General features: G+C 39.4%; 1 protein-coding gene across 1 annotated transcript; it reads left to right on the forward strand.

Moving 5' to 3' along the window:
- Positions 1 to 1,570: 1,570 nt before the first annotated feature.
- On the forward strand, positions 1,571 to 13,596 carry znf281a (zinc finger protein 281a). The gene is made up of 7 exons (XM_016679467.1): positions 1,571 to 1,737; positions 3,870 to 4,321; positions 6,971 to 7,072; positions 7,323 to 7,446; positions 8,400 to 8,483; positions 8,584 to 8,702; positions 8,794 to 13,596. Exons 2-7 carry the CDS (start codon positions 3,914 to 3,916, stop codon positions 10,342 to 10,344), a joined length of 2,388 nt encoding a protein of 795 aa, XP_016534953.1. The 5' UTR covers positions 1,571 to 1,737; positions 3,870 to 3,913; the 3' UTR covers positions 10,345 to 13,596.
- The last annotated feature ends 8,295 nt before the right edge of the window (positions 13,597 to 21,891 follow it).

Here is a 21,891-nt window from a genome sequence, read left to right on the forward strand (position 1 = left end):
AATGCCTCTTGAACATTTTTAAAGCCAAATTTACCATTTACTCCACCTCTGTTATCAAAAATAGATAATTGTAAATCAATCTTTCTTTTTTTGTTTACGATGGATAATACACTTGGTTAGCCACTAAACTTTGTACAAAAAATCTATCAGTTGGCAAGTAAATATGTTTGTCTTGCGCTCACTTCTGTGCAACCTGCTGAGGGTCTTTTATCTCAGCAGAGGGAGCTCATGCACAGCGACGATCCCCCCGAGATTTGAGGATTAGAGTGCGGGCAGCCAGGACTGCCATCTGTTATGTGGAAACGCCATCAGGCTTTCCCACACAGAGAAATCCAAATTAGCATAACACAGGAGATCACAAGATCTTATCTTGTCTTCCTAACTGGAAATATCAGAAAATCAGCAATGTTCCTATATTTATACAGAGATAAATCCAGAAAGATAGAATGTATTTAGCATTTAGTGATATAAGTGTTTGCCCTCCTATGGACAAGCCATGATTCTGACTCCCACAGATTAGCTAGGTGCCCATATGGCAAACAAACCAATATCAGTTGATACTATAGATAGCCTGGAGCTCAACTTGCAAAACAAAATCAATTCCTTACATTTCATGGGTTAGACCCAAGGGTTGTCAACAGAGCAGCGTAACCACAGTTATGTCACACTTTTCAGTGTTCATGGTGATGCATAGTTTTGGTTTTCTTCCAAAAATGATCTGATGCGAGTCCTCCCTTCCACATGTAGACTGTGTTATGTCTACAGGAGTAGAGCATAAATGTGGAATAATTATGTTTTGAGCTTGTGCAGGATGAGTTTGGCTAGGTTGAACCCATTCACTGTAAAATCCTGGATGACAATCTTTTTCTTTCACCTGGAAAACTTAAGATGGATATTAGATTGGTCTTTCAGTACAATAATGATTGAAACACATAACTGTAAAGCAGCAAAGGCTTGACTAATGAAGATTTATATTAAGCACTTGCAGTCAGCAGTCTGCAGACACCAATATTCGTACAGCTGCGGTACTGACTATGTAAGGCTCTGAGTCTGTGCTTTAAATGCTCCAAAGTAAAATTATGTTTCATATCTTTACCTATAACAAAATGATGGTCTATACTTAACTTTTTTATTATTATTTACAGAAATCAATTAACTTTTGATGATATTCTAATTAGTAGATGTTTGTAAAAGACACAAAATTCCGAAGAAAACGTTGAAAGACTTTGATAAAGGAGGATCAATTTGAAATATCGCAAAAGTCGAGCTCTTTTGAAGAAAAATGCCCAAAAGTTAAGAAGTGATTATGATTTAAGACTTTCATATAGTAATGTAGCTTACTTTTTAAATCATTGTGAAACCTTCGTGTTCAGAAGCCAAGGTTAAAAGATTTTCCAGATTGATTTTTTAGATTTCTTTGTCTCTTTGCAATTTTATAAAGGGATTATTAATATAAAACTATATATATAGTCAATGCTAAAATATCAAAGTGATTGGAACAAAAAAAAAAGAAGAAGAATAGGGGGAACGCCGCAAAATAACAGAGTACAAAAAACGACAGTGACTTTCGGGTTTTGCTCAGGACGCTCCTGCCTACCGGACCCAGAATGCTCTGCGCGGGCCAAGATGGAAGAAGCCAGCTGCAGCAGGAGAACAATGTTTGGGCTGTAGATATTAAAACGGAGCGGCTGAAGGTGAACTAAGCGGACCACAGCAGCGGGTCATGGTCCTGCACCGGTAAGATAAATGTATACCAGTTAATGTTTTGGGTTGCTGCGGTTTATAACTCCATTATTACCGGGACGAGGCAGAGCGCAGCGCTGAGGGGGGTTAGCTGCTGCTAAGTTAGCCGCTCTGTGTGTCGGGACGAGCATCATTGTTCGCCGAGTTTAGTTGGGCCGTTTTGTTTTGGGTCAGTCCTGCTTGTGTCTCTCCATCACTTACAGTCCAGGAAACGGAACCGTTTACATAATAAAGCACACATGAGAACAAACACATTCACTATTCTGTTGGTTTTTAGTACAAGCCGGCTTTCACCCTTCATCATTCTCCAGCTTTCTTAATGGTTTTAAGATCTTGCTCTAATTAAACATGTCTAAATCTAACATAAAAGTAATAAAATTGCGAACTTTAACGCGGATTAATATCTTAATTTGATTAGGATGCTTTAATTGTAGTTTTATACGTTTCTTGCCGTATTTTAAGGAATATGAGCTGCTCTTATTGCCTGGCCATATTAATTATTGGCATCACAAAGAAGCAGGGCCCCGCAGAACTGCTGAGCCGAAACGGTTAGCAGGGAGCTAATTCACATCCTGCAAGGCTGCTGGTTTATTTTCTGCTGCGTTGCCAACTCTAGGCTGATCTACTGAAATACACCAAAGAAAATAGCAGTTTAATCTAAGTAAAAAGTGTGTCGTTTGCTTTTCCTTCTTCCAAACTTGGTTTGGAGCAGGCGGTGTTGCTGCTAATGCTGCAGCAGAGATGAAGGCATTTGAGAGGCAGTCCGACTGAATTATTTTAGGCATTTTAATTTCAGATTTTCAACTCATACTTAGTGAGTTTGTTGGGCAAAAAAATCAGATTTGTACCCCTTTCAGATTGTATATTATTGTATCACTCTTATATCATAAAAGTTATACCTCTGCTTGTCTAAAACCTTCAATTTATAACCATATTTGTTAGAATAAAAGTGTTTATATTATTTACCATCACTTGTTTAAATAGATTTCCTCTATTCTTTCTGTTAAACTGCAAAGAGATTAGTTAAAAAAATACTTTCATAGGGCAAAATCAGAGCAGACAATGCATATTTTTCATTTATTTGTGTTTCTTTGGACAAGAGTTTAACCTTCTGCAATCTGTTATTACCTTAATTCAGAATCTTGTCAAATTATTTGCAGAGTAAGTATCTTTATACTTAAATGTTGAAAAAAACACATACAGAAGTTACTCATAGCTAGGTTTCTTGCACGTCCATGAAAATAATTTAAAAACATTTTTCCTGTTCAGTTTCTAAAAGATGAAAACCTGAATTTCTAGACTCATGTGCATAAACTAAAATTTCAATAACGTTACCTTGAATGCAATGTATGTTCATAAAAAAAAAAGAAAAAATAAGCATCAAACGTAATTGTATCGGTTCTAATTTTCAAAGATTACATTTTGCTAAATGTCACTTACGTTTTTAAAAGGCTGCTGTGTTGCACGATTAACATTTTCACTGTTTGTTCAGCCACAGAAACATTGTAAAAACTATTATTACTGCATAAGATTGACTTCTGAAAAATCAAAAGTAGCTAATTTCAGTTGAAATATATGCAAATCCTGCATCCACAGACATGTTACGATTCTCATTCAGACCCATTAGGGGTCTTGCTGTTGCTGCATAAGCTGGTAAACAGTCACTCTAGTGCAGTGTGTGTGTGTGAGCGTGTGTGTGTGTGTGTGCGCGCACTCTCATTGACAGATAAGCTGGTACAAATAGGATGACTGGGTCAGACGGTCGGTCCTATCATAAAGATTACCACACAGCGGTCCTGTTGCTCCTCGCGGTCTCGTGTTGCCGGTGGAACGCAGCGGCACTGACTTTTGTTTGGCCATTAAAGCCGGACATAAACACTTTATTGAAGCAGACAGATTTCAGTTCCTCTTCTTCTTCACCTTGTTTTCACACGATCCAGACGGCCGCTCTTTGTTGACCCACAAAACGTCGATTTAATCCGACTGAGCACCTAGTTGCTAGATCAGAGGCCGTGGCTGTGATTCCTGAAGATCAAGCTTAACTGGTTGTTTGCTGACAGATTGTGTGTCTGAAACGTGTTATTGTTGTCATAAACATGAGCTGCTGTTGTCGTTTTTCCTCACAGGATGAATTTCTGTCCCATAGTCTTCCTCTCCACCAACCTTCAGCATGAACATCATTCAAGATAAACTAGGGAATGAATTCCTGCGCTCCAACGGCAGCATGGACTCCAACTTTGGAGCCGGCATGATAATGTTCAGCCACCTCCCTCCGGTGGCCAGCTTCACCCGGCTGTCGGCGCACTCCGTCATGCAGGAACTTCCGCCGCAGGACCTGATCCTGAAGAAAGAGCGGGACTCTCCTGACTGCAGCGTGGGCTCCCAGGGCGGCCACCAGGGGGGCGCTGCTGCGGTGGGAGACTACGTTCACGCCATGGGCATCAAGCAGGAGAAGCAGTCGGAGCACGATTACCGCCTGCCGCTCTACCCCGGAGGTCTGGGGCGGAGCGGGGAGGTGCTGGAGGTGACCGTCGGTAACCACCAGAAGCTGCTGGTGTGCGACCTCAACATTGGCAACGTAGGTGCAGCCAGGAGAACGAAATGGTTTCAGGAACACAAAGTGCTCTGCTCTGGAAGTGGTAGCAATTATTTCACAGTTTGATTTTTAGTCAGATTAGGCATTACTCTAATATTTTTACATATTTTCTGAAACTCTTAATCTGCTGATCAGCCCTGCAGCTGGCGATTGTCAGAGATGCTTAGAAAGGCTTAAAAGGTCGTGGCTTTAGCAGAACTGTGCTGCTCAGCTGAATTATTCACAAGGTTCCTTCACAAGGAGAAAAGCCTGGGATTCATTGTTTGTATTCTCCAGGTCTGAATAAGAATGAAAGCAAAAAATATTATTTCCAGACTTTGTTTCCTATCCCATTGTCTAGATGGTGTATCCTTCCTTCCTTTCTGTCTCCTTCCTGTTGGGACTGAGCTGTAAAATCTGTTTCATGATTTGACAAGATGCAAACACAGACGCAGCAACGTCTGCGCTCTGTTAGGTCAATAATCAATTTATAATAGCAATGTAACTTCCTGAATTTTAATCTAATAATGAGATGCCTAAAGACTCCCACCCCTACTGACTTGTGTTTGTTCTTTCTCTTTTCTTTCTGTCCATCTGTCCTTCCTCCCTCTCTCCTCCATTTTGTCCTGTTTTCTTTTCTCTTAAGCGTTTCTGAGCTTCTATCTCTTTGTTCATTCATTTGTTGTTTCCTTACAGGATTTCTGCTTCCATCACCTCTTTATCATTCCTTTTTCTCATTATTCCCATAATTATTTCCTTTTCTTTCTTCCTAACATGTCTCCTTTTTGTGACCTTCCTTCTCTTTCCTTATTTCCTTTGTTCTTCCCTTCCAGTTTTCAGTGTTTTTTGTTGGTAGTATATTCAAGCCCTTCCCACTGTACAGGCACTTACCATAAAGTACTATAATTATTTTAATTTTATACTTTAAAGTAAAATGGTAAAAATAGGGAAAAGTATGGATTTTCTACTTTAAGGGTAGAGTCCTGAATTTAGCAAATTAATTTGGTGAACTAAAATATCCTTTGTGTGTTTGATCCATAAGCCGCTCTGCTCTCTGGTTGTTCCTGATCCTTGCATGATATAAAATGTGTTCACCATGAAATATCAGCCAAATAAACAAGAAAATGTGAGTCAAACGAATCTTAATCTGTGACAATAAAGATACAGAAATGAATAGTATAATTCGGTTATTAACCTGTCCTTCACAAAAACTCTTAACACAACAGAGATTAGAAAATTTATCCTGACCCTGACTAAACTGGTTCTTCTTGTGAGACCCGAAATGTTGTTGGTGGAAAAGCTCCATTTGAAGCTGCTGCTTAATTTAGGGAAACTAACAAAGCATGATACTGCAGCAGTTACAAGCTTCTGTTATTCATTATTATTCTCATCTTTTCATTTTGCATTCAATATTTTGGTATAATCTGCTGCTTCAAATCAGAATTTGTGTCTGTTTTCCGAAAGGCAGTTCTATCTTCGGCATTTTTGAAAAGCTTTTCTTTTTCTTTTAATACTATACCAGGGTAGATAGACTGATGCATTTCGTCCTGCACCGTAGTTTTCTGCAGAAATTTTGAATAAACAAAATTTAACACCTTTTTTAATCAAAATATTTATATTAAACTGAGACGTATCTTTCTATTAGAAGCAGCCACACTCTTCCATATTTTTATTTATTTTTTTTAGAAAAAGGTTACATTTAGTCTCATCTTTGTCTCATGACGTCATGCATGACTTTGGTGCAGTTCAGGAGCTTGTGTGAAACTAACTTATGGAGACATAAATCTCCCGCTGGCTTCAGATGCAAAGCAGTTTCTCTCTGAGCAGAGGGGTGATGTCATCCGGCCGCAGCGTGAATGAGAACGTCTTTGCGAGGACGCAGCTGTCTTGTTTGAGTTTGCACTTCATTTCAGACGTCTTTTGTGCTCATTCAATCAGAAATATACACATCCACACTCTACTGACAATAGTGAGCCATCAGAGGTCACGACGCCTGAATATTCAACAGGTTCAATTATTCTCTTTATTTAGGCTTTTTTTTTTAAATTTTTTAGAAGAATTATGTTGATGTGTTCAAACACAAAAGATCTGATCTATCAGACTGATGTTCTTCATCACTGCTGCAAACAAATAATGCATCTCGGAGAACTGCTACTGTTGTAATCAGAATCAGAAAAAAAACATTAAATTTCTAGTTTCCCATGTTTTCCAAGATGATCTTAGTTTGGTTAAGTCAGACATTGAACTCGGTGTTTGAATTCACCCTAAACATTTGACTGATTTTTAAGAGGAGCAGGTGCAGCAACATTTGTGCTTTCAGCCTCCATATGGTGACAAGGAGCAATGTGCAAGCTGGGCAATATCTGGAGGAAACCTGCTCTCCTCCCCGCTGGATGAAAGTTATAGCCAGAAAATAAATCGACTAGTTATTGTTTTAAATGCTTCAATCAGTTCGAGATGACTCCACCGCCCACTCAGTTCACATTTTCCACAATGCGTCTCACATTTTTTGTCAGAGTGTTTTGCTTGTTTGCCAGAACTACAAATATAGACTTGTTTCCTTAATAGCTTTAGACTGAAGAGCCTCAACCTTCTTTCAAGTGATTTCCTTGCTCTCACGGCCCTCTCCCTCTGCCTTTGTCGTCTTCGCAGCTGTCAAATCAGTTGGAAAAAGAGGCCACCGGGAGGAAAGGTCGGAGGTCAAACATTGATGGACATGAGGGTAAACCTAGAAAGAAGAGAAGTGAGGCAAAGGTTTGCTTTCTATTTATTCACTTGTCGTCGATCCTGTTTTGTTCTTTTTTATTTTTAGTGTTTCCTGTCACCTGTTTAATGTTTTTGCGCTGTAGCTTTCTGTCAGCTTAAGCCTTTATAAACTAAGCGTAAAAAACGCGGGGCCTGTTCTGTAACGTACAAATCAGTCTGTAAGTATGAGTTGCAACTAATTAACCTGGGATTTTACCATCTATTTGACCTAATTTGTTCGTCTCTGTCTGTCGTGCAGCATGCAGTGACGGATGCAGACGGTGGCGGTCTGTCTCCAGGAACGAAACCTCACATCTGTGAACACTGCAGTGCATCCTTCAGGAGCTCCTATCACCTGCGCAGACATGTCCTCATCCATACAGGTTGGCGTTTTCAGCTTTCTTCATGTTTCCTCCAAGATTTGCCTTCATAAAATTATATGAATTGTTTTCTTCTCTTTTCAAATCACTGGGATGCGGCTACATTTTGTGTTATTATTAACCATCAAAACGAGATGTTGTGCTGTTTTCATGGCTTCAATTCTAACATAAATGTATAAAAATGTGAAAACAATCAAAATCCCAAATCTTTGTTTTATGCAACTGCTGCTTTGAAGCAGTCTCTTCCTAAGCTACCATCTCATCAGTTTAATCAGGTGTTTGGACTCCGTCTGATATTTGTCCTGATTCCAAACCACCTGCTAGCATTAGTTATTTAAATGGACAGGATAGCATATTGTGTGTTGAAAGAAAAATCAAACTCACTGGGAATTTGAATTTTGCTAGACGGGTTGTCTGTCTTACCACTAAGACAGGCAACCCTGAGGTTGTTGCTCAGGATTGTAAGATCTGGATGTAGATCATTCATTTTCAGCCCTTATTTAGTTGTAACCTTTTACTTTTGTCATTTAATCTCATGTTTCACATGTGTGCGAGTGTTCAGCTTGTCTTTGTGTCATCGGGAAGCTGCCAGTTCAGTGACCTAGAAAATAGATTTCAAGAGTAAGAAAACTCAGAGGTTATTCACAGCTGGTCACATTAGATATCTCTGATGTTGGTGTTTTGTACTCCTCTTTTACTCAGTTTAACTTCAGAAGTAGCTAAAGATATAAATCATCTTTAGGCGCTTCTGTTTTTGGGGGAAAGTTTGCAAATTTGAGTTGCAGTTAAAGTTGAACATAAATAATCAACAACGTGGGAAATGCAGGTATTACATGAACCCAAAGAGTTTATGGAGAACATATTATGCGACAGATATTAATGCACTATATCTATGGAGAATATGATGGAAACATCATTGTCATAACCTTATTGTTCTCCTGTGATTTTTACACAAGGTGAAAGACCCTTCAAATGCAGTCAGTGCAACATGAGTTTCATCCAGAAGTATCTTCTCCAGCGACACGAGAAAATCCACAGTGGTGAGTAATTAGGAGAGATTATTAGGTCACCCGGGGCTCTGGCGTTGCTCAGAGCAGCCAAAGACCATTAACCTTCCCTCACGCTTTCCTCCTCCTTCAGGAGAGAAGCCATTTGGCTGCGACCAGTGCAACATGCGGTTCATTCAAAAATACCACATGGAGAGACACAAGAGAACACACAGTGGAGAAAAGCCATACAGATGTGAGACCTGCCAGCAGGTTGGTGACCCTACTAAAGCCTCGTCTTTGCTGGGTATTTAACATGAATCACTGCGGCTAATAAAGGCTACATGGGGTGTTTCTTCTTCAGTATTTTTCTAGAACAGATCGACTTCTTAAGCACAAGAGAACCTGTGGAGAAGGCATTAAAAAGGGATTGGATCCTGGCATGATGGATCTGGGTTTTGTGGACATGGGTCAGGGCAGCTATGGAATTACTCAGGGAAATGTTGGGAGCACTGGGAGGAAGAAGGGAAAGTCAAAAAGTTCCACAGTGGGAGGCGAGCGCAAGAAGAAGAAGGGAGACCCGAAGGAGTCGCACGTTCACGGGGTTGTATCTGGAGGTTACAGCATCTACGAATACTCTGTGGAGAGTCCCACTGTGTCTTCTTCCACTGAGCCAGGACCCAGCATGCAACAGGGTCACCAGGGTCAAGGTCCCAAGATGGCCTTCAAGAAAGCTAACCGGAAGAGCCTGACTAAAGCAGGTCTGGGTCAAGTTAAAGCTGAAATGTTGGAGCAGGGCGACCTTGGCTTGATGCAGAGCAACGAGACTAAGGTAGAATCCACCAGCAGCAACTACGACGACGCCATGCAGTTCGTTAAGAAACGGCGCTACCTTCAAGCAACAAACAATGCAACGCCCTCCGGCGCCGCGGTGGCAGGCGGAGGCGGTAGCGACTACGACGTCAGCGTTCATTTGTCCTCCCAGCCGTCCTCTCTTCAGGGCGGGATTCCAGGCGTAATGGACAGCGACGGTCCTCTGAATCTGGAGAAGTCGGGGATCACCGATGAGGTGCTGCATAGCCTCCTGGACCTCTACACCCAGAAACCCGACATTCATTTTGACATCGGTGACCAACATGTGCAGCTCAGCCCCGCCTCAGCGGACGGATCCGACGCCAACGCCCCCAGCCCGTCTGGAGACAAAAGCTCAATGATGCATGAATACTCCCGCTTCTTGCTGCAGGCTTTGGAGCGCACCAGCCACAGTGCCGGTTTCCCACTGGGCCCCGGACCTCTTCCTTCCTCAGGACCCTTCACCACTTCCCACGCAGGAAATCCCCTCTACGCCGACAAGAACATCTACAGCGCGTCCCATCTGGAGTGCGGCTTCGTCCAGCCGGTGGCTTCGCCTTCGCTGCCCTCCTCAGTGCCAAAGTCTCACTTTGCGATGCTGAGCTGCTCGTCCCCGCAGCACAGCTTCAACCTGAGCAGCCTGGAGGCCCCCTCACACCAGCAGCTCACCCCTTCTCAGGAGCTCACCGAACAGATGGAGAAACAGCACTCCACCACCCCTCCCTCAACCTACCAGATCAGCCCATCCGACCTGAGTAACCAGAAGGAGCATCCGGCGGTCAAGAGCGACTCGGCGGCCGTCTACCCTCTGGTTCCCTCGCAGGATCTGGCCTCACTGGACTCCTCGAAGCCTTCCTACCAGATAGAAAACTTTGCCCAGGCCTTTGGCTCCCAGTTTAAATCTGATGTTCATGGTTTGTCTTACAGCACTGAGTCTGGTGGGGAGGTGGATCACAGGATACGGACGCCTGTGTCGGATTTCTCAGGGTATAGTTTGTTATCTGATGTCAATGAGCCAGTAAGTACAGGTTCCAAAACACCAACAAGCCAAAGCTACAGATGAAACCTGGGAGAAGATTCTTCAATGGTTGTTCTTATTTTAATCTTTTCTGCTCCTATTTTATTAATCTTATTTTTTGTGACATGTATATTTTATTTACACCGACGCTCTGTCGTTATGCCTACTCCTCTTCATGCAATAAGCCTGCAAGGTATCCTGCAAATGCAATTTGTTTGAAAGAATCCGACATGTCGAGTTTGCGATATGCAGTCGATTTGGTGTCATAGCGGTGCCGGTAGGTCGGGTCTTTATTCATGACATTCACAGAACCTTTCAAGCGTTTCATTTTTAGCAGAAGCAGTGGATCGCACATCCAACGAGGTGATTCAACTTTAAAATAAGACATGATGGCAGGGAAACGCCCAGAACTGAAGCGGCAAAAAAGGAAATATTAATAATAATAAATCAAGTTGTCAAAGGTGTTACTCAGGAAAACGTGGGAGACTAGAAGCTCACAGAGGACAGGGAGCTCACTTTTCAGAAGTGCATGTTTGTGATTTAAAAAAAAGATGTTTCTTACTTTTTGTGTCTTACATGTTGAATGAGTGTGACCTAAAATGGACTGCTGCCAGCTCACTTGAACACTGAAAACACTTTCTACTTGGCTATATAGAGATTATGGTACTTTTATGTCAATGTGAAGCTAGTGTTTTCTTCAACAAGGGCCACACACATGGATATCTATATATATTTATAAGAATATATATATATATAATATGTTAAATAAGTCTTGTAGGGTTCTGCCATTGGAAGTAGAGGGAAGAATAAGTGCTGGACTAAATAGTCCTCGTTCTATTTTTGGGGATGTCTTCTTCAGCCAATAGGTGTCGCTGTTGGACAGCAGTAGAATGGCCTTTTTTTCCCCCCTTTACTGTTCTTGTCATCTTCCTCTTATTTATCTAAAAGTGTGCGATCAGCACTTTGAGCTGCTTTCTCACATTGTTTTAAAGTACCTGATCGAATCAAGAGCTAACACGAGGAATTACCCAAGTCTTTGACAGTTGCTGTTGGGGCGTACGCATGCAGGGGGTCGGGCTGATTGCGGGGTGGGGCGGCCTTTCGTTTCCGATGAAGAACGTGAGAGTCGATGGGTTGGAAATGTCTTCTTTACTTATTGGGGAGGGTTTAGCTTAGGCTTGCGGGTGGGCTTTTTAAAGTAACGTAATATTTAATCGGGATAATGTAAACGTAATTACAACCCCTAGTTTTAGTTGCCTTGATACCAACCTTAGCGGCTTTCGCAGATTTTTATTAACTTTGAGGATAAACAATGTTTATGATCTACTGTTTCTGCAGCCATGTGCTGAATTTTTTAATTTAGATACTTTGTGCAAACATTATCATCCCTTTTAGTATCTGGGTGCCTATTCCCAAAAAGCAGGTGGAAGAAATATGTCTGATAAATATATGTAGTTTCTTGCTGACATTTTTGAATTGCCAACATTTTGGTAAGGGCAACAATAATTGTGGAAACTTCCATATGACTAGCTGACCTTGACTGCTGGAAATGATATCTCTGTGCTGCTCTGAATGAGTTTTTGAGCCCAATTGTGCCCCGATAATACAGTTCAGGTCAGAGGTTTACATACACCATTTATTTATTTATTTTTTTGGCAGGATTGTCCCATCAATTTTCTCACCGTTCCGATTTTAAGTCCGATTTATGATATAATTTAGGACTCCATTTCCAGGGAAAGATGCAGAGAAACCGAGAGGTGTTTGAAGTCGTCAACGAGCTTCTGACATAATTCTGGATATTTGACCAGTATTCTTATCAGTAGTAGATTAATTGGTTATCAAACTTGGCTCTAAGCCGTCGTCCATAATATTTTAAGTAGAGTTAAGGTTGGGAGTCATTCCAAAACCTTAATGTTGCTTTGTTTTATTCTTTTCCAATCAGTTTTGAGCTCTGCCTCCCCAGAACCAAACATGGAGACACAGCGTTCAGTTTTTATGCTCCGCCAATCTGGAACAAACTTCCAGAAATCTGCAAAACTGCTGAAACACTGAGTTCCTTTAAATCACGGCTGAAAACACACCTGTTTGGAGTTGTCAATGATTAATAATAACTGGAAAATAGATTCATTCTGGTCTGGATTTCAACTTTTCATCGTTTCTGCCACTTTATTGTTTTGTTTGTAATTATGTTTTTATCATGTAGATCACTTCGAAATGGCTTGAGCTATGCAGATAACTTGACTAGAAGTCAAGATTAGGCTTTCAAGAACTCTTTACCAACTGTTAGTGTTTTTTACTGTCAGTCTTACTGGTGAATTTCACAAAATGGGTAAGGAAGGACAAAACTGAAATACTTAAAATGTATTTCAAGTCATTTGTTTGTTTAGCCAATCATCCTAAATGTACATTAAAACTGGGGTAAGAATGGATAAAACAGGCAAACTTTAAACCTTAACAAAATGCCCCAACATCAACCCTCACAAAAATGTATGGGATTTCTGCCTGAAAATGGGTAACAATTATGTCAATTTAGTGGTCAAACATCCAGCCAGAATTATTTCAGAAGAATGTTGGTTACAGAAAAACTGCATCCTTTGTGTTTTCTCAACGCACTCAGAAATTCAGAAATGCGGAGTCTAATTCTTAATTTAATTAAATCAGTTTCAGGAAGAAAACTACAGTACAGCTTTGCATATTTATGTTTTTTTAGGAAGAAAAGTCTCAAATTATGAGCCTCAAACTTGTGCAGTCAAACTTGTGGACAGAACTGTGTGTTTTTTCCAAGCAATCGTCAAACGTGGCAGTGTCAAAATGCAAAGCTGTTGTATCAAAAATAGTGCAACGTCATGTTGAGGTAGACAACAATAATCAGCCTCACATATTCCTCATTTCACTGCAAACCAGGGACAGAGATGTGGAGGTTTGTATGTAGCAGAAATGCTGTTTAAAATGTCACGTTTTGTACGATTATATTTAAGCAGGTGTGTTTGGGGGGGATTTTTTTGTACGCGACTCTTGTGTGAACCGCCATGACGTGTAGCTGATACCAGCCAGTGTTCAAATCCTTTAAGCGTCTCTCAGCTTCATTTTTCAATCAGTGTGTCGTTTCTTATTGTTTACAGACAATGTACAAAACACTAAACCCAACTCAATTATGTCAATTTTTCTTTTACAGTGTTTCATCCCTACGAAGCCAAATTTTGTAGCTGGCGTCTACGAATTTTACATTTCACGGTCTGTTTGAACTAAAATGTGACTGAATGGGGACAAAACAATAAAAACTGCTGTTACCATGAAGGTGTTTCTCTGTTATCTGACGTGGTTTTCTATTGCTTGGCATTAGGTGTAAGAGGCAGTGACAGAAGTGGAAACTGCCACTAGATGGCGATAATTCTCCAAGTAGTTGTCAAATTAATTTAGTTCTCTATAGGTTTTGCAAGTTGTACTTTGGACTTTGCCTGATTTTATTACATATTATCTGTGCTTATAGTTGTGTGTGACAATACCAGCAAACAGTCATAAAAAAAAAAACAAATACAGTCTTTGAGTATTTGTTTAGTTTGCAGTTATGACATACTTTTATTCTTTCAGATGGTGGATTGAAAAAAAAAAACATATTCAAAACTTTTCCTGACGTGTGTTCCTTGGTTTTCATTCATCTGTTTGCTCTCTGATTACTTTGCTGGTGATAAATCAACATTTTATGTGGCCTAAATATGAGAAGAAATTGGGCCAAAGCTGTGGCCAGCTGTAGCATTCTTAAAGAGTAAGTTAAAAACTATTTTAACTAAGTAAGTCTTATTTTCAGGCACAATATTAAAGTAATCGTTTGAGTGCAAAAATCCATTGAAAACTTAAGTGAAAGCAGCAAATGTCTGGAGAACAACCATAAATGACAATGAAATTGTCTAAAACAGTATTAACTTTCAATATTTCACTTGTATTCAATATTATTTTTTTCAGCACCATGACTTTGAGAGGTTATATACAAAGTTTATATGTTCTTTTAAGGGGGACTTGACAAACTCCAGAGTTCAGCCTGTCCTTTAAATTCACATCACACCTCCCATAAAAGTGACCCAAGAGCCGATGTTTCAGGATGTAGTGCAAACACTGACAAGAAGCTTATCTTCAAATGGTTTTTCCCGTCTCTTTAACGTTGAATGAGTTATTTATTTAACAGCAGGTTAGCTAAAACAAACACAAGTTCTCAAAATCCACAGTTTAAAAACCCAATTTTCCTCCAGTTTACTTCAGTGGACAACGTTGTTTGAACAGTGAGGACATCCTGCCTGCAAGCAGACTGGTTCATTTGTGTTGCAAATGCATTTTCTTTAATATTACCTGAGCTTTAGATACAACATAGAGCTTCTGTTTTCTGAACTGGTATCCATTTTTTTTCCCCCCAGCATCTCTTTAATGCAACAAAAACTGACTTTGAGACGTTTTGTTAAAGTTGCATACTTTTTGTAGTCATCACTATATATTACCTCGCTTCTTTACTTCCTATTTAACCATAAACTGTCTCACACCAGGGATTTGATGTATAATTTGTATTTCCATGTTCTTTTTGAGGAATTAATCCACTTCCTTGTCAGAAAAAGAGAGAAGTATGCTGCTTCACACTCGTGTCTGTTTGACAAGAGCGTTGCGTCAAAACGGGGAGTCTTGGGCTCTTTGTGTACTTTCCTCCACACCTAACGCCTGCCCAACCCCATCCTGTTAATAAATTACCACATATTCTCTATTTTAAATGTGAGCAAGCCGTAACGAACGGTCGTGTTCAATTGATTTCATTGAAACTTCCTGAGCATCGTTATGCGTCAGCGTTGATGAGCGAGAAATTCTCTTCGTTCACGGAAAAATGTGCCATAAAAAAAAAAATTGAAAGGTGCGACCCTGAGGAATGTGACGTGGTTTATTTGGGTGACGAGGCAGTTAAAGCGGTGTGAAAGAGCTGCTCCGGCCCACCGCGGCGGATGCCCGGTTTAACCCAGTGTGTGAGCTTTGTGTCCTCGGCGTCTGCGCTTTTGTTTGCTCTCGCCGCTCTCAGGGTGACGTGAATGATGCTCTTATCTTCGGGGCTGGTAAATGGCCACATATTGGGCTGTGTGCACAGAGAGATAGCGAACAGGGAAAAACAGCTGTAAAGGGAAGGAGTGAGCTTTGATGATCCTGAAATGAGTCGTGGCTGAAGAATAATTCTATAAAGAATGCAAATTGGTGTTTTCGTCCTTCAGTCAGGCACGTTGAAGTAACTTTGACTAAACTTTTAAACGCCTTAAATGTTCCAGCCACTTTAAGAGTCAGGTTACACCTTGCCAATTTATGGACACCATTAGTTAATATGTGCATAATGCAAAACAATAAAGTAATCCTTTACTGCAGTTGTGAAGAAATGCTGTCGTTTCCCAGTGATGAGTTTTGGAGTTTCTGCAGCTGTGGCTCAGGTCGGGCTTCACCCCGTAACCATTGGGTTGCCAGTTTGATCCCCCATTCTGTCAGACGGTCCCGTGACGCCAATTGAATGGAAACCTCCTTTCTGTCAGTCAAGGCAGGGCAGCTGTGGCTACTTTGTAGCTAACCACTGATGACTGATAGTAGAAAGACTTGGAGGTCATAAACTGTGATACACAGACCATTTACCTTTTCATGGCACATAATTGTAAGAAAACATGCATCTTGTCTGGTCTGTTTGTCACAGTTCCACAAGTCTATGAAATGGAAACAGGCCCACAGCATCACATGTCCTTTACCATACTTCATAGTAGGTATGAGGCTCTTTTTTACTCATCCTTCTTTTGATGTCAGAGTAATACTCCTCAAAGTATTTATTGATTTTGAGTTTTTTTCAAGCATAGATTGTAGACTTGTAGCTATTTTCCTGGATCCATTTCCTAACTTCAGAAGATGAAGACACCTCTTTATTTGAAAGAAATGCATTTTTGTCTTTCCTAAATTGATTATGAGCACATGTATCAACTATAGAAAATGTATTTGTTTTATGGTCAGTGGATCATAATTTTATATCTTATTTAACATTTTAGATCAAAGAAAAAATGTTAAACTGTTACAAGAAGAGAAGAGATTACTGGAATTCAATAGTGTTATCAGACACATCATTTATTATTTGAATTATTACTGAATTTGAATCATGTTCCTCAACAGCTATGCTTGGAGAATCATTTGCTGAACTCACTCTGCCGGTGCGGGTCATTTAACAAAAAACAATAAGGTCGTGTTTAAACATGTCTACGCATTTCCCTTTAGATATTTCCCTGTTGCTTCACACCTGATTTAATTAAATGTGTTATTAAAACGTTTCTGCAGAAGTTGACAGCATGATGACACGGTGACATTCTCATTTGAATCATATGAGCTTTTATAGGAACACACTTAAAACATGTGAAAATGCAGAACTGCTATTACTAACTGCAATAAATAAACAAAATACGCCGTCTATCTGTAAAAGCAACGAAGGGAAATTACAAGAAATTCAATCTTTGTTTTTTACTTTCATTTTTAATTTTAGAGAATGTGAACATTTAAATTGAGCAGGAGATTGTTTCACTGGTTTCACTCTCCATCCATCTGTGTTCCTCTTCCTCTTCTCCGTGTCTGTGGCAGCTTGTATTTCTTTTTTTTTTTTTGTTCCATTACGCCGGCTTTGCAAAGGAAGTTTTTAATGCTGCATCTGCAAACTTTAATGCTTCTGCTTTAGAGATTTTATGTGATAGACTGACATGCAGGAGGTCAGTGGAGATAAACTTGTTTAAACAAAAATGTGAAAGATGTTCATGTGAGATAACATCAAAACTGAACATTTTGGAATCAAAGTATATCCATGCATTACAGTGGCCTAGTCAAAGTCCAGAACGTAATTGAGGAGAAGCTCTCCGTTTAATGTGACTGAGGATCGGCAAACAATATTTTAGATGCACAAATTGGGTGAAGCGGTATCACAGAGGAGCTGATATATAAGCAGTTTTTCTACAAAACTGTGTCAGGGTGACTTTTCAAAATTTTATTTGTAAAATAAACAATTTCTTTCCACTTCCCAATAATTTGGCACAAGATTTTGGGTTGGTTTATCATTTAAAAATCCCAATGAAATCTTTTTAAAGTTGTGGCTGTTAAACAGGAAAAAGTGATAGTTTCAGAGGTATTAAATAATTTTCAATGCCCTGTTTGCTTTATACCTCCACTGTTCAACCTTCCCTCTGACTTTAGAGGAATCACAGTTCAACAGTTTTATTTTAATCCTAACCACCATTTATGTTTCCGCTTCAATCACAATAAGTTCCTACTATTGTGCCAAACAGAGAACTGTACCTGTGTTATTAAGGTTTGTCCTTAAATACGTATTTTCCTCTAAAGTTGATAGTTTTAACAAAAACAAACACTTATAATTAGAGAACCCATCAATTTGCAACATACAAAAGGACAGGTTCAAATGATGTCTTACCCAACGCTCCAAAAGGCTTTAAGCTGCATAAACTACACATTATCCAATAAATTATATTAACTGGACATAAAATATCAGCAAAAAAAAAAAAAAAAAATGAATGCATGCAGAGAAACTGAATATTGACCATCTTGATTCATGTTTCTATTATATTATTGTTTTTTTCTTTTTAGATTCAGGAGCTGGGAAAACCTTCATCAATGGAAAAACGAAAGTTTATTGGAAAACATCCTTGGACCTTTTATTTTATTTACTTTTTTCCAAGGAAGACAAACTCTGTCCCAGATTCCTGGCATGTAGTGCAACACAATTGTATCTGTGGAGAAAAGTCTTGGTGTTTGGCAGGACAAGACTCAGCAGAAGTTAATGAAATATGTTGCAATGTGTGCAACTATTTGCATGAGATATGAGTGAGGTTAGCGAAGTGTTTGCGTCCTGCTGGGTATTTGTTGTGTCTTTGAAGATAGAGACGTGGGGTGGAAAATTTGCCTGTAAAATGCATCAAAGGAATAAATGAAATAGCGTGAAAGGCTGTCTGAGGCCGCGGCCCCGTGGACTTGGTTAAACAATTACAAAGTATTTCATGCATCACCCAGTAATTTTTTATAGAAATGTTATTGTTACATTCCAAGTTATACTTGGTTGTGAGTAGAGTACGGCTCTTATAAAGATCAAATATTTGCTTACTCTATAAAAAACCTTTCTGTCTTTTCTCCATTAAATATTAAATCAGAATAAAGATTTCAGGTTAGTTAATATTTAAATTTTTTCATCGACCAGAACAAAAATAAAAAAAATCAAAAGTCAGGTATTTACACTGTCATTAGTAAACAAAGGACTGTCCTTTCAGCCCAGATGATGATGTCATAGCAGTGCAAACTTATGATAGGTTTATTTACAATATTTCCGTTAAATGGAGGCACACCTGTGCGTGTGGTCAAAGGTCACACTTAGAACCTGCGACCTCATTGTGTGACATCATGAATGAGTCGGTTCAAGCCAGAAGAAGTCCTGTACCAACATGAGGCAAGGAAGAAGCCATTGTTCCAGAAGCAGCCATAAAGTCAGATTACAGTTTACCAAAGCCTTCAAAGCAATGACTGGCATTTCTTTAGACATTTCCTGTAATCTGATGAAGTTGATCCACTTATAATCTTTACCCTAACAGTGGAGGACTGAGGTAGCAGCATCATTAAGTGTTGGTGTTTTGCTGCACTTCACAATGGCATCACGAGGAATGAACATGGAAAAATTGATGCAACATTTCCAACCTTCAGCTAGGAAGCTAGATATTAAATATTGGTACAAGTGGACAATAACCCCAACATAAACACACAAACCTTCCCTCAGGTCCATGGAAAAATTTTGAACTGAAAACTGTGAAAATGGGCCTAAATTCCCGGAAAATCTTATGCAAAGTTTGTAGAAGAACCAAAACGTGTCATATTGTTTAAAATCAAATTCTGTGAACATTTGAATTTGACGTAAAATCCAGGCATTTAGTGGGTAATTCTCACTGACCTGAAACATAAACTATTCTAATTTAATGTCAGGCAGTGAGGAACCATAAAAGATTCTCATTTTTTCAGTGTGTGTAAATATCTGGTTTCATTCCAACTAATAAAGTGAGTAACACATTCTTGCACAGCTAAAAAAGAAAATAAAAAAGGGAACCCAGATGGATTAGGAAATTGTGGCTTATAAATTCTGAATGGTCAAGATGACCTGATTGAGGCCAGTGTGTCATCCACAATGAAACGAATACCAAAAAACTGACTCAGTTTTCATGAAACAGAGATACTGCAAGGAAACGCCACACCTCAGAGGCTAATCGCTTCCTTGGTTTCACTCACACATGAAGAGCAGAGAACAATGAACCTGGTCAGCAAACAACATTTTCCAGCCTTTAAATACTGGAACACTTCTCTTTTTAACGGTTGGCCATTTGAATCATGCACTGTTTTGTTTTGTTTTTTTCCGAGCTGACAGTTTTTTGAGAGCTTGTGACGAGGCTTTGATAATGACCGATGCAGGGACGTGTGTGATTATTAACTTTCTGGTTCTGCTTATCAGGCCTGGAGGCATTTCTAAAAATGCTTGAAGGACTTGACCCTTGTAGAAAAAGTATTTTTCTCATTTTAATGTCTCAAAGGTGACACAGTGTGAGGCTAATCAAAACAAGGCTAACTTAAAGAAAATTACTGTTTTTATAAGTGAGTCATTATGGTTTTGAGAGTTATCCTCTACAGACAAAACAAATCCAAAACTTTAAAGTGGCTTCTTGTGTGTTAAACAGAAATCTTTAAGAAATAATTTGCCTTTTCTGACAGAGATTAGGCTCAGTATTATATGGTAGTATAATACTGGTATTATACTACCAAATATATTCAAATATGGTAGTAACAAAACATATTTGAATGTATTAAATGCCACAACAATGTATGAATACATGAAATATATTTGATTAATATTTTCTGGAAGTGCCTTTAAATCTGTATAACTTGTGTCAAACATTTTGGATATTCTTCCATAAGTTTCTCAGTATTTTGCTGGAGTTTTGGCCCATTCCTCCTGACAGAAGTGGTGTGACTGAGGCAGGTTGGTAAGCCATGCTCCTTCACATATTTTCAGTTCTCATGGAATTGTGATGGCCTCTGCAAAATATACTTTGTCTTCCTTATGCCACTTTGCAACTTTTTTTGTCATCATGCTTAGGGAGGATTGTCCATTTGGAAGATTTGACCAAATTTGGCCAAGATTTAACTTCCTGACAGACATACTGAGATTCTGCTTACGTATTTCCAAGTAATATTCATTCCTCCTGGTCCTAACTATTTTCTTAAGTGCACCAATCCCTCTTGCAAAAGCAAACCCTCCTGCAGTCCAAGTGACAGCAAAATAATGCTGTCACTTGTACTTTATAGTTAGAATCTTGTTCTCCGGCTTACAAATATTGCATTTTTTTCTCCCAAATGCAACAGTGGTCTTTATAGTCAAACATTTTCTTCTGGCCATAAACATGAAGATGAAAATTAGGGTTATTTGTGTTTTCATATTGACTTTGGAGTAATGGCTTTTTCCTTGCTGAGAGGCCTTTCAGCCTGTGTCAGTAAAAGATTTGTTCCACTGTGGATAATTTCACCCTTTTAACATCTTCAGTCTATGTTTTTATAACATGTCTTGCTGTAATTCTGGGGTATATTCTCATATTTTTCAACAAAATCATTATTGCCTGAATGTTACAATAACTTGAGACATTCCCATTGGGCGTCTCAATGTTTAACAGGTTAAGGTGGCACCTCCATATCTTTGGATAAAGCAGACTTTTAGAGCTCCTTATACACCGAACAACAGGTTTTCCCATGATATCCCAGAAGTTTCTATGTATCAGGGTTTAGTTTTGCAAATGGCAAACAAAATGTACGAGTGAATGACACGACACACATCTGACAGAACATAATTTGCTTTTCTGTTTTTATCGACACACAAAAAGCAAAACCTGGTGCGAACATTAACTTCCTCCTTTTGAATCATATACAAACTGCCCAGTTATCACAGAAGCGGTGGCGTTAAACTGCATGTGATGGGTTCCCACGCTCCTCCTATCTGCCTGATCCCCTCAGATTCCTTTTCACTGAATCTTGGACCTTTCCATCACCACATGTAAGCATTTTGAAAGTTTCAGACCTGACTTGTTAGTAGTTCTCTACCATCAAAGTCTTTTGTACTCCATTTCCTGGTTTTAATCAGGGTTGTGGTCGTTTAAGAAGCTTCTGTTTGCCTCATTGCTCAGATACTGATGCACATTTCTAACTGAGCTCTCCAATCCAAAATGATTCCTTTACAAATAAGATATCTGCAACATATTATCCCCCAAAGTGGGAATAAGAGTTTGTGATGTTTGGAAGAAAACTTTTAAATAACTTCAGCATATTTCAGGCAAGTATGAAACGCTGTTCATTAGTTGCTCTTAGTGGTTACATAACATGGGAACATATATATTACAGAAAGCTGGGTAAGGTTTCTTCTTATAATATCCTGACAGAACTGAGTTATGGGAATGGCTAAATCTATTTAATGGTGCACAGTAACCGTGCTTGTTTTCGTTTGTTTCACATCTAAATGGG

This window comes from Poecilia formosa, unplaced genomic scaffold (assembly GCF_000485575.1).
Source record: "Poecilia formosa unplaced genomic scaffold, Poecilia_formosa-5.1.2 Scaffold212, whole genome shotgun sequence".
NCBI lineage: Eukaryota > Metazoa > Chordata > Actinopteri > Cyprinodontiformes > Poeciliidae > Poecilia > Poecilia formosa.